This window comes from Labeo rohita, chromosome 20 (assembly GCF_022985175.1).
Source record: "Labeo rohita strain BAU-BD-2019 chromosome 20, IGBB_LRoh.1.0, whole genome shotgun sequence".
Lineage (NCBI taxonomy): Eukaryota > Metazoa > Chordata > Actinopteri > Cypriniformes > Cyprinidae > Labeo > Labeo rohita.
In genome coordinates, this window is record NC_066888.1 from 18,273,345 (window position 1) to 18,286,294 (window position 12,950).

General features: G+C 36.5%; 2 protein-coding genes across 2 annotated transcripts; one reads left to right on the plus strand and one right to left on the minus strand.

Moving 5' to 3' along the window:
* Positions 1-583: 583 nt before the first annotated feature.
* On the minus strand, positions 584-7,553 carry vps18 (VPS18 core subunit of CORVET and HOPS complexes). Its single transcript, XM_051139208.1, has 5 exons — positions 7,153-7,553; positions 6,905-7,046; positions 6,466-6,557; positions 2,707-4,577; positions 584-1,641 (listed from the first exon to the last, which is right to left on the minus strand). The coding sequence occupies exons 1-5, from the start codon at positions 7,241-7,243 to the stop codon at positions 913-915; spliced, it is 2,925 nt and encodes a 974-aa protein (XP_050995165.1). The 5' UTR covers positions 7,244-7,553; the 3' UTR covers positions 584-912.
* A 1,493-nt stretch (positions 7,554-9,046) lies between these two features.
* On the plus strand, positions 9,047-11,394 carry rhov (ras homolog family member V). The gene is made up of 3 exons (XM_051137886.1): positions 9,047-9,386; positions 9,491-9,549; positions 9,788-11,394. Exons 1-3 carry the CDS (start codon positions 9,188-9,190, stop codon positions 10,232-10,234), a joined length of 705 nt encoding a protein of 234 aa, XP_050993843.1. The 5' UTR covers positions 9,047-9,187; the 3' UTR covers positions 10,235-11,394.
* Positions 11,395-12,950: the final 1,556 nt, after the last annotated feature.

Consider the following 12,950-nt stretch of genomic DNA (forward strand, 5'->3'; position numbering starts at 1 on the left):
AAATATTTTATCCATAAATGTAAGATATTAAAATTAACCCGGTTTTCTCTCACTTTTAAAAATAGATATTTTATTTGATCTGTCTATCTATCTATCTCCTGTAACCAAAACAGCTACTAAAGGTCGAATGTATGCTCACATTTTGGTGTTTTTGTGTTAATTTTTGCTTTTCTTTTATTTTGAGGAAAGGTCTGTTGTGGGTAAGTGATCTATATAACATTTCTGTTTTTCTTTACTTTTCTAATTTTATATATTTTACTTTAGTTTTGTCAAAGTGTAATGTATAAACACTTGGCTATTATTTTTTGTCATCTTAATTATATATTTTTTTAAATATGAATAGCACTAATTGACAGGTCATTTAATTTGTTTTATCAAATAAATAACACTAGTAACTTTGTGAACAACTTAAAGTGTGCTTAGATATAAAATTATTTACATATTTCTCACTGATTTTTATTATTATTATTATTATAAATCATTTTCCATAAAATGTCAAATAATCATTACGAATATAATCATTACATCACAAATAATCACTTTTAGTGCACACTTTTTTCCCATAACGCATCACAACACAAAGTCTGGTAAATAGCAATCATTTATTCTTTTTTGCTGCATACATTAAAAAAGATATTATTCACATTAATCATGATGCAACATGAAAACAAGTGCATATTACATTTTGAAGTGACCAGTGAACTAAGGAAGCAACCTAAAATCAAAAAAGGCCATTTGTACAGTACATATCTGTTAGCAGAGTCATGTTAATACTCTTTAACTCGGCATGTAGCATGTAATATCCTAAACAAATTACAACTGTCACAATGCACAAATGGTTAAATTATCAGGATATGTACAATGTATAACACAGATTTATTGTGCAGCCCTCACATGAACTCATTGCGTCCTTTAGAGCCAGCTGGACATCTCTTGATCGAACTTCTGTGGATCTATGAAAGGCTTGTCAATGGATTTGATCATCAGCTCACCACAGTAGATACACTCACACGCTATGATGTCATCAATGTCAGACTTGATCTGCTCTCTGCTTCCCTGGCCCTTGCCTAAGCTGACGGTATCCTCCTCTCTGGGCCTGTGCCTGGATTTGGTGGTCTGCGTGGTCGCTGCCAGCTTCTTCTGAAGCTCCTCCAATTTATTCTGCTTATAGGTAGAGAGGTGAGGGGTGACTTCCTGCAAGAGGCAATCATAATGGAACATGTGTCCACACAGGAAAAGATAGAAAGGTCTGTTGAGCAAGGGGAAATCGCAAGTGGCACACTTTTCCTGAGACTCCACCACCCCGTATTTGTTCCTCATCTCCTGGATGTCTTCACGGATGCGTTTGGCACTTTCTGTGGCCTCCTCCATTTCTTGTTTCAGTTCCTCGATGTGTTGGTTGTACTCTTCCAGGGAGTTGCAAATTGCCTCCTTGAAGTGGTCTATCGTAACAAAATCTGGAAAGAAAGGCAAGATGTCTTCAATCTTAAGAAGGTTGCAACTGGACAAACAGTTCATGGCCTTCTTGACATCTTTCTCTTCCTGAACCACATGACGGGCAATCTTCAGCCATAGCTTCTTCCTCAACTCCTCATCATCTTCTGGAAGGTCAGCGCAAGACTTGGCCAAATCTACATCCACCTAAAAAGATAAACATAGGCATAATTAAAAAATATATATGTATATCCATATAGTGGACTTCAATAGGAGCCAATATGTTGAAGGTCCAAATTGCAGTTTTAACGCGTATTCAAAGGCCTCTAGACGATCCCAGCTGAGGTAAAAAAAAAAATAAATAAATAAATAAAACACAGAGTTTTGAAGTGACTCCCTCGAGTTCACAGAGACAGAGACGGCAGAAAGCACATCTTGTTTGCGCTCATTATTTTACAAAAACACAATGTTTTGTTGTTATTGTGAGTGCACACAAATAAACAGAGTCTTTACAGATTTGAAAGATGTATTACCCTTATCTGTATGACCAAAAATTGGAGTATTTTAAGAGCAAGTGACCGTTCTGGCGCCTTCATCTGTCATGCAGTGAGCGTGCTAATATTCAGCTTCCACACTCTGCATAGACACTTGAATAGCGCACATTTTTCGGTTAACATTAGATTGAGCCACCTTGTAAAGTTGCTACTACTTATATTATTTAGATGATAAGCCATATTTGACGTCGATGAATGGCAAGCGTTTGGATGTCCTTGCCAATGTACCAGCTGTTAACTGTCACCGACTGTGTGACTTCGTCACTTCCTGTGGATTTTTTCCCTCTGACTGAGACTTTTTTTGGATCGACCAAGCCTGTTCTCATCAACTAATGGTTAGTCAACTATTAGAGGCAGCCATATTAAAAAGTATATACATTTTTAGATAAGACCCTTATTCTTTGGCTGGGATTGTGTACAGCCCTTTGAAGCTGCACTGAAACTGCAACTTGCACCTTCAACCCTTTGGCTCCCATTCAAGTCCACTATATGGAGAAAAATCCATGTTTTCCTCAAAAACTTGAATTTCTTTTTGACTGAGGAAAGAAAGACATCTTGGATGACATATGGGTGATTAAATTATGAAGACATTTTTATTGTGCAAGTGAACTAATCCTTTAAATGCTTTTTCCTATTCTGTATCATCAAAACTTCTCTAAGTCATTTAATCTCAACCAGAAATAAAAGAGAATGTAAAGAAAATTAAAAGCATGCATACTTGTAGAGCTAGATCCACAGCTTCCTCATACAGCTCCATAATCTTGTAAACCAAGACGCAGGCCTGCAGGTACCCATGTTCGGCACAAAGCCGCAAGGCATATTTTAAGTCATAGTGGATGTCGGAGACATGCGTTCCGGCTTGTTCAAGGTACCACAACAGAGCATCCGGCTTGTGTTTGGCATAAAGCGAGAGTAAGTAATTGTGAATGGCTTCGTCTTTGACTTCCAGCTCATACACGCAGAACTCCATGTACCGGATGGTCTCGTTTATCTGCTGCATGCTGCCCATCTGGCTGTAGTTCACCAGCGCTGGAATCAGATTCTTCGGATCCAACCGGTTTCCCATTTGAATCCATGCATCGACCACTTTTTTGGGGATGTGCTGCATGAGGACTGGGGAGAACTTGTAGAAGAGCTTTTCATCACAATGTTTGGAGAGAACATCTAAAGCTGCACTGAAATCATCATGCTGGCAATAATGAGATATAACACGCTCATAATCTTGCATGATGACTGAGAAATACACCATGTTGTCCACGTCGCCGTGACTAGCGAGCAGGTCGTAGATGGTGTTGCGATTGTTGTAGAAGCAATCTTTATGTTTAGGGCTTTTAAGAAAAGTACGAAACTCTTCACGGGTCTTGAGAAAGACCTCTTGCTTGCCGTCATCGGTCTCCAGCTGACCAAGCCGGTTCAGATAGAGTTCAGTCAGCCAGGTGACCAGTAGGGTGATCTGAGTCTTCTCAGTAGGTTTGAGGTTGGTCAGCTTCTTCATCAGAAACTCTTTCAAGGCCTCCTCCTGCTTGGCCTCGATAAACTTCAGCGCAATCTCCTCAAAGTAATTCTGAGTGAGAGCATAGCATTTGGCGCTCTCCTGGTAGCGTTTGTTTTGGAAGCAGTGCTCCGCCTCTTTGGCGAGGACCATGTCTAGGCATTCTGGTCGGTCTTTGCAGTACTCTTTGGCCAGATCGAACTTATTCATGTTCATGTACATCTGCCAAACGTCCCGTGCCTCTTTCTGGATGTGGTAGCGAAACACAGCTTTCTCTGTGTAGATCCACACAAGCCCAGTGACGGGATCTTTGATCATCTTTTTTAGGGCGCCAAACTTTTCTGGAAACACATCTTCGTGCACTACCTGCCCATTCAGAGTGCAGATACCCTTGACGCGGTCTGGAAGTAGGAGCAGGAAGTGAAACTGGGTGAGTACTATAGAGATGGGCTTGACGTAGTTTAAATCGATGTCTGATGTGTATTCCCATACTTGAACATCACTGAGTAGAGAGTCAGGCCGTACGTAGTCCAGCTGCCCATACAAAACCCCATTTCCCATCATCCATGCAAAGGTCTTCGGGGAGCTGCGCAGCTTCGATGTGTAGAACGTAATCTCGCTATAGCCCATATTGACTGGAAACTCCTGGAAGCTGGGTAGGAGATCCTGGTTCTGGGCAAAGATAGAGCTGAACCCCTGCTGCTCGGATCCCTCTGCCAGCTTTCCTACGAACTGGAACAGGCGTTTTCGTGTGGTCGCAACAATGAAATACTTGGATTCCAAGCCACGTTCCACCTCGAGGCAACAAACCGGAGCTGGCTTGCCATCCTCCTCTAGGGAATGAACCTGTCTGAAGTACTGGTCTGGGTTAGTGTTGAACAGACTGCCCTCTGAGGCAGATATTTCTGCTTCAAAGATGATTCCCTGGCTGGTGCCGACCAGAATCGGCCCGGTGTTGGTCTCAGAGCCGATTAATTTGTTCCAGCCTATGCTCTCAATCAGATGGCCTCTCCATCTTGACAGACTTCGGACCTTTTGAGTGTTTCGGTTTAGGTATACACATTCGCTTGTGGTGAGGCTGATGACTAAATGTGACCCTGTAAGACAATTGATAAGGTCATTTTACAAACCTGCAAGTAAAAAAACAGGACTGAGCTTTTGATCCAGTTTACACCTGGTATACAGTCAGTCAATGCTAAACAAGGGTGTAAATGGGGTTAAAAACGACCATGTCGTATTTGTGTTGTAAAAGCTAATCCATTTGATGAGCCTAATCACTTGTCAATCATCCACTACACTTGAGAGATTTTTAACTTTGCTGCTAAATGTGTATTTTAAATGCTTTTTTGTATTATTATTATTTTAAATTTACAGTCTGTATATACATTTTTTTTTTTTTAAATGTATTATTTAATATTATTTTCTAAATTATTTTTGGCATAAATAGCAAACATAGGGCCCTATGATTCGCAGAATACAATCATAAAAACTGAATTTTTTATAACATGGAATGTCATGGAATTTGCCAAATTATAGATTAATAAATCAAAAGTAGGCCAGTACACTTAAATCAAAATGCAATATGGATGAATGTCTGTGAATATTAAGCTGCAAAAATACTATTTAAATATGAATCCTGCATGTTCTTCATGTCTCTGTGTTAAGGAATGAGTGGTGCAGACGCAGTTTCGTTTACTACACACACTGAAGCGCAAGTGACGCTTATGGTGTTTTCAGCCTTTGCCGCTACATTATATAGGTACAATCTCTAGAACTGCTCTGAGTCACTTCATGAGAAAAACACAATATTTCAGAGAAAAAAAAGATATAAATAAAATGAAAATAAATTAATAATATTTTTTTTTATAATCAATCAAGATGCTTTTGATCATTAAAATGCAGAAAATAAATGGAAAACACAAAATCTGGTCAAAATAAAACTGAATTTAAGAAAAAAAAAAAGGAAAACATTTCATAGGGCCTTAAAAATGTAAATGTTTTTGTAAAACTTTTGATAATTTGCTGTAAAATTGTGTAGGTTTCATGATTTCAATTGATTAAACATGTTTTTGAATTAATATTTTTATCTTAAAAAACAAAATGGAAATGGAAAAACAGAATTTGGAAGAAAATAAAGTGGAATTTGGAAAAAAATAAATAAATAAAATAAAATGGATTTCATAGGGACCTACAAACATTACTGTATCTTTCTGCTATTGACTATCATAAGATAATCTTGCAATGTCAGGCATTTAAACCAAGCTAACCAGTTTAAAAAGTTAACGAGCCTACTCATCTGCCATTCAACCAATGTGCCAAAAAGAGAAATTAAACTTTGCTTGTTACAGCTTTAAACACTTAAAACTTTAAAAACGTTCTAATTAAAAAACATGATTTAAAAATTACAATTTTATATTTACATTTATAAACTTGCACTTCTGTTTTAATTTATTTTTATTTATTATTTAGTTTTTCATTATTTAGTTTTATTTGGTTTATAAACTTTAAATAATGGCATTCATAGCAAAACATAGTTAACATGATTAATTTGTGCTATTTGCTGCTACACAAAGCTTAAACAGTGTTTGTACATCACAACAAATGCACATTATTACCATGTGTAAACACTGCTGAGTCTCACCTGACCATTTGTGAATGGATCACAGAAGACTGATCTTAATACCAGGTTTAAACAGAGAACTAGTTTCTCTCAATGAGATGCATTGTACAGCATTACATGATATAAATCAAAAACTGCATTCATGTGTTTATTCATTGCACTTGTTTTCAAGCATTGAAGATGTACATTCTCCTAATTGAATTTCCCAGTTCACATCTGTTAAACTACTTCGGGATGCTTCTTTTGTCATACTAATTTGAATGGAAATCTAATCAAACCACTTACATGTCTAATGACATCTAATAGATGGCCCAAATGCATTTAAATCCTCTTACAACAAGGTGTGAACATCGACACGTGATTACCTGTAGGATCTAGGAAAAGCTTGTACACCTTGCTATCATCCTTTCTTCCCAATTCAATCTGATTAGGCTGATCAGGTTTTCCAAGATCAATTCTGAAACATAATATGCATGTCAGTATATTACAACACTTTAAACTGCAATTTACAGGGCATAATTACTAATTGAATGATTACAATAACACAAATAAAAGACAGATTAATTGATGTTTATCCCACTTTAACAGGACGAATCCAGATTAAATATGCATTTCAAAGTGGTTTGTCTTTAATGGTTTACATCCTCGCTGCTTAGTCCTGTTACCTTTCAATATTCAGACAATAAAATACACGTTAATCACTAATTGCATGTACATAAACTAATCAATGCAAAACTTATCAACTGCTAAATCTCCCAATTAAACAGTTGTCGTTAACATAGAGTCGAGAAATGGCAGATTTACCTCAGCAGGGTGTCTTTACCCAGACTCATGCATAACTGGTTGTTGCATACTGAGAACTGGTTGATTTTTTCGGGAGGTGAGAAATCGATGCGTTGCTTGTTGAAAATAGGTTTCTCTTCTTCCAACCTGACATTCACAAACCCTTTAAACGAACAAAAAAACTTAATGTGAAGTACCACAGTAACCCCAAATTAGCTAAGATTGAACCACAATGTTTCTAATATCCTAAATACTGTAAAGGTTTGTACCTGAATGAGTAATCCCGATGTTGGCCGCTGACACACGACTGTGTTGACGGATGTTCTGAGAATCTTCATACTGATCCAGAATAGATGCCATTGCAACGATCAAATATTCACAAAACTACAGTATGTACAACAAACACTGAAGCTGTGTTTACACTGCATGTAAAAATATACAGTATCTCTAGCTACTGTTCCCACCCATAACACGCTAGCATGTGAGCTAAACGTCCAGTTCAAAAGCTCGCTTACTGATAATGCAACCGTTATGTGCTAATTTATATATAACTGGAACTAAAACAGATATAAGATAAAACGACACGGATCTATAAATTATATTATATGAATAAATAAGGACAGAAGTAAGAGACCGAGCTGTGTTGTGTGCATTGCTGTCTTGGTCAGCTGATGAGTATCATGTGATTACATGACAAAACTTCACTGCGGTTTGTTATTTGTCCACGTTGTGGCACTGTTTAGTTAAGGATTGATTCTCATTTATTAAATATTACAGTGTTATAAATTATTGGGATTATGTTGCATTTGTGCTACTTAAAAAAAAAAAAGATATATTTTTTTTAATCAATCATGGCAGTCTAATATTTTAAATCAAGATCTAAAGACATATACCAGTCAAAAGTTTTTGAACAATTGTTTATGCTTTTTTTCTAAGCCTGCATTTATTTGATCAAAAGCACAGTCAAAACAATTTTGAAATATTTTCAATTTCAAATAACTGTTTTCTATGTGAATATATTTTAAAATGTAATTTATTCCTAAGACCAAAACTAAATTACTTCAGTCTTCAGTGTCACATGATCCTTCAGAAAATTATTATCAACATTTAAAACAGTTAAGTACGATTTTTTCATGAATAAAAAGATCCGAAGATCAGCATTTATTTTTAATAAAAAGCTTTTGTAACATCATATACTATACCATTTAAAGGCTTAGAGTCAGTATAAGAAATTATAGAAATTAAATTATAGAAATTGATACTTATATTTAGCAAGGATGCTTTAAATTGATCAAAATTTTATAATGTTAAAAAAATTTTATTTGAGATAAATGCTGTTCTTCAGAACTTTCTATTCATCAAAGAAACCTTAAAAATTCTACTCAGCTGTTTTTAACATAATAATAATAATGATAAATGTTTTAAGCAGCAAATCAGAATATTAGAATGATTTCTGAAGGATCATGTGACTGGAGTAATGATGCTGAAAATTCAGCTTTTAAATCACAGGAATAAATTAAATTTTACATTTATTTAAATAGAAAACAGTTATTTTAAATAGTAAAAATATTTCAAAATTTGACTGTTTTTGCTGTACTCTGGGTCAAATAAATGCAGGCTTGATTAGCAGAAGAGACTTCTTAAAAAACATTAAAATCTTACTGTGCAAAAACTTTTGACTGTCAGTGTAGGTCCAAAAAAGAGCTACAAAAGAGCTATAAAAGTGCAAAAAATTGTCTTTATTTTAAACATTTTTACAAGGCTTGTGTTTAAATAGTCACTCGACCAGGATTGTTTAACTCCAGTTTTTCTTCTTAAAGATGCTATGTCAAAACAGCATAAAATGCCTTAGGACACTACTGTATTCTACATTTAGTACATTTAATTTTTAAAGAGTGTATTAAATTGCATAATAATAAAAAAAAAAACGTAGCCAATTACACTAATAAATGCATTTTGTTTAACTGTTTAGGCATGTATTTTGTTTCATTGAGAATCGTTTGGGATTAAAATCGTTAACGAATCATTAAATAGCTTATCTGTGTTCAAACCAAAGATTTGTGCTCTCTCCATTGAGGCCCGTGACTGCGGTGGGCGTGGCTATGCAAAGTCAAGCCTCCCCATATCTATCGCTTACTCAAAAGGCACAGAGAGGTCCCGTCACACATCAGAGAGAGAGTCAATTCAGCTCGTGAGCTGGGAAAGTAATGAGTCAGTCATCAATCTCAACAAAGACACCACCCAATACTGTGGAGTTTACAAAGTTTTCCTGAAGACGCTTCTCCTTGGCTTTAATTGTTGGACATGCCACCTCAAATGGATTACTTCTACCAAGAGTCAAGAGTTCCGTCCGTGTGCTTAGAGCAGGACGACGAGCTGGAGCCTGCGATCAGCTGTATGCTGGTCGGGGATGGTGCGGTCGGGAAGACTAGTATGATTGTCAGCTACACAACCAATGGATACCCTACGGATTACAAACAGACGGCTTTTGACGTCTTCTCAGGTAAGATCTCTGACCTCTTCTTCTAAAACATAATGGTTAAGTTAAAGTAATTAGATGAATCATAAGGATGAAAACTTAAGAGACTTGAAATTTTGCTTATTCAGGACAAGTTCAGGTGGATGGGACCCCTGTGCGGATTCAACTGATGGATACTGCTGGACAGGTAACCGATTTCAATTAAATATTTCACAGAAATTGTAGAAATGTCTTTCTAAACTTTGTTTAGTTTATCAACTACAAACTAGTTTTTTCTAAAGTTCTAAAGTTTGTAAAGAGAGAACTTTTAGCTTTGTTTAAAACTCTGTTAAGTGCAAATGTCATTTAAAAAGTTTGTAAACTGTACATTGTGTTAAACCAAAGTTTGTCAAGTGTCCTTATCTGTCTTTGTTTTTGACTTGCAGGAAGAATTTGATGAATTCAGATCTCTGTCTTACGCACACACGGATGTCTTCCTTCTCTGCTTCAGTGTGGTTAACCCCACGTCATTCCAGAACATAACCAAGAAATGGATCCCTGAGATTCGCGCGTGTAACCCATCCTCCCCCATCATTTTAGTCGGAACGCAATCGGACCTTCTCTTGGACGTTAACGTTCTCATAGACTTGGACAGGTACAAGGTCAAACCCGTGTTAGGCTCACGGGCGCGGAGCCTAGCCGAGAAGATCAGGGCCGCAGAGTACGTGGAGTGTTCGGCCCTGACCCAGAAGAACCTAAAGGAGGCCTTCGACGCGGCAATTTTCGCGGCTATCAAACACAAGGCCAGGAAGGCCAAAAAAATGAGACTGTCGGACAGACGAGCTAAAGCTTTTTCCAAATGCAGCTGGAAGAAGTTCTTCTGCTTCATCTGACCCTGTGGGTCAAACTGTGTGGACTGTTTACATGGGATATTAATTTATTTCGGACAGTGTGTTTACCTTCGGTCATTTAGCTTTATTTTATGGGCGGAGTTGTTTGATCTGTGGGGAACGTCCCAGGAAGCGTTCGAGTGACACAATGCGTTTTCGTCGCACAAGATGTAAGATTTATAGGTGCGTTATGAAGAAAGATTAGTGAAAACGACTCCTTAAATCATGTATTGTTCACAAAGAGCACCCACCGTATGTAAATGAATGTATTTGCATGAGCTGCCTATTCAAAGCTTGAATGGTGCTCACGTGGAGATGTCTCTGATGGTTGAGGGAACAAGAGCGGGTATCTGTCTTATCTCTTTTGTGTCAGGCGCTACTTAGACGGACTCTTTCATATGCAACAACCCAATGTGTGAGCTGTCTCCTTCTTAGGTGCCTGTGACCATATAAATCCAACATTACGCTTACAATGATTCAGCCTGTCCTCCTGATAAATCTTAGCTGGGGATTGTCTTGCAAATTGGCGAGATAAGATTATTAGGCTCGTGTGAAAATGGTTTCCTGCATCCGGGGAAAATTCAGCAGGGTTGTTCCTGGTTTCCTAAGACGGGTTAAGAACGCACACACAGATGAAAGTATAGCAGCCCATCCCATTTTGTGGAGCCGTAGCTTGGTTATGTTTTTTTTGTTTTGTTTTTTTTTTTGAACTGACAGTGTGTACTTCTCACAGAGTCAACAGTACTGTCATTGTTACCAATATGCTTCTTGTGGAAGTTACCTTTTTAAAATGCTGTTTGTTTTAACAGTTCTGTTTTAACAGTTTTAACTGTTCTGTTTTGATGCCTCAGGCAAGAAGGATGTACGGCTTGATCATTTTACCTGTCTTCACTGTTGTTTTGCCTTTTGATCAAATTCAAGCAGCACTTTTAAACAGCTTCTCCTTCAGTGTTTCTTTGCATCATCAAAAAACTAATTTAAAAGGGCAAAATACATTTCCAATGCGGTTTTCACAACGCAACTATGCAAGTTCTCTGGTTTTATTCTTTTTTCATGCTTTAAGTGTTATATGTGAACGTTGTTTATTTACACAATCATATAATGTTCCTATGAGATATCAAATAAATAAACAACATGTTGAAAATAATATTGTTCCCTAATTGTATTTTTGAGCTCAGCTAAGCAACACTAAGCTTTATATCATTTAAAAGTTGGGGTTGGTAAGATTTTTGACTTTTTTTAGTCTTTTATGTTTGACAAGACTGCAAAAATACGGTACAAACTATAATATTGTCAAATGTTCATATTTTTTAATTGTAATTTATTCTTAGGATGGTCTTTAGTGTTACATGATCCTTAGAAATCACTCTAAAATACTGATTTGGTGCATATTGGTACATATCATCAGTGTTGAAAACACTTTTTGTGGAAACCCTTGTAAAATTTATGAATATATTTACTGTCACTTTTGATTAATGTATCTACTGAATTTAAAATATACATTTTGTTACCATTTGAAACATTTTTCCCATACTAATTTAAATGAATTTTGATTCAACATAACTGAGTGACTAAATTAAATATGTGGTTATGAGCACAAACATTGCTTTCTTTACACACGCTATGTGCTACTAAAACAAACATAGCACACAAACGTTTGAGATCTGAATACGCTTCCTGAACAGCGTGAGTACTTGATGTAAACGGGCCTGCAAATATCTTCAGAGGGTGTAAATGAGACACAGAGAAGTGTCAGGTACTGAAGGAATATGAATGCATTGTGAACTCACACTTCTCTGCTCCGAGGTCTCATGCTGTGACTTTGAGCTGAGCTCGGCTGAATTTGGGAGAGGATGTCACTCATGTAGCCTTGAAGTGCAAAACGAAGACAAAGGGGTCGTTGCCAGTGTTTGTAGTGTTCGAACTGCTCAAAATGAAATTCAGTCTGTTACACTAGCTAGACCTTCTTTTAAAAGTTTATACATAAAAGGCCTAAGATACAAGAAAATAAATGTTCTTTCTTTAAAAAAAAAAGCTTTATTCTTTATAGAAATCAAACATCAAGGCTTTTGAGGGAAAATGAAAAATGAAAATGTGCTAAAAATGTATACACCCTCAGAATATCCAAGATCTCTTATTTCTTCATTGGAAAAGATTTAGCATTACAAAACTTGCTCACCAACGGATCCTCTGCAGTGAATGGGTGCCGTCAGAATTCGAGTCCAAACAGCTGTCCACAAGTAATCCACATGGCTAGTCTATTAATTAATCATGTAAAATATTAATTTGATTATGAATCTGTATATTACAAACACACAGCTTTTCACTTCAGAACACATTAATGGTATAGTTAACCCAAAAATTAAAGTGTTTTGAACACAAACTAAGATATGTGGGTAACCAAACAGTTTCTGGTCCCCAATGACTTCCATAGTATTTTGTACCAGCAAGTGTTTTTTTTTCCAACATTCTTCAAAATATCTTTTCTTTTTTGTTTCTAAAAAAATGCTTTCAAACTTAAAGGTTTTAAAAGAAATAGTTCACCAAAGAATGAAAATGTGCTAAAATGTATATACCCTCAGAACATCTGAGATCTAGAGTTTATTTCTTCATCTGAATAGATTTAGCATCACAAAGTTTGCTCACCAATGGAATCTATGCTGTGAATGGGTGCCGTCAGAGTCCAACCAGTAAAATGTAAAATATTAATTTAATTATA

What these genes read in the sequence shown, in the direction of transcription:
- rhov (XM_051137886.1), top strand. Translation starts at nt 9,188, where the DNA reads ATGCCACCTCAAATGGATTACTTCTACCAAGAGTCAAGAGTTCCGTCC. An exon ending in GGCTTTTGACGTCTTCTCAG is followed by an intron (nt 9,387 to 9,490) that starts GTAAGATCTCTG and finishes TTGCTTATTCAG; the next exon opens with GACAAGTTCAGGTGGATGGG. An exon ending in TGATGGATACTGCTGGACAG is followed by an intron (nt 9,550 to 9,787) that starts GTAACCGATTTC and finishes TTTGACTTGCAG; the next exon opens with GAAGAATTTGATGAATTCAG.
- vps18 (XM_051139208.1), bottom strand. Translation starts at nt 7,243, where the DNA reads ATGGCATCTATTCTGGATCAGTATGAAGATTCTCAGAACATCCGTCAA. An exon ending in CATCGGGATTACTCATTCAG is followed by an intron (nt 7,047 to 7,152) that starts GTACAAACCTTT and finishes GTTCGTTTAAAG; the next exon opens with GGTTTGTGAATGTCAGGTTG. An exon ending in GCTTTTCCTAGATCCTACAG is followed by an intron (nt 4,578 to 6,465) that starts GTAATCACGTGT and finishes ATTGTCTTACAG; the next exon opens with GGTCACATTTAGTCATCAGC.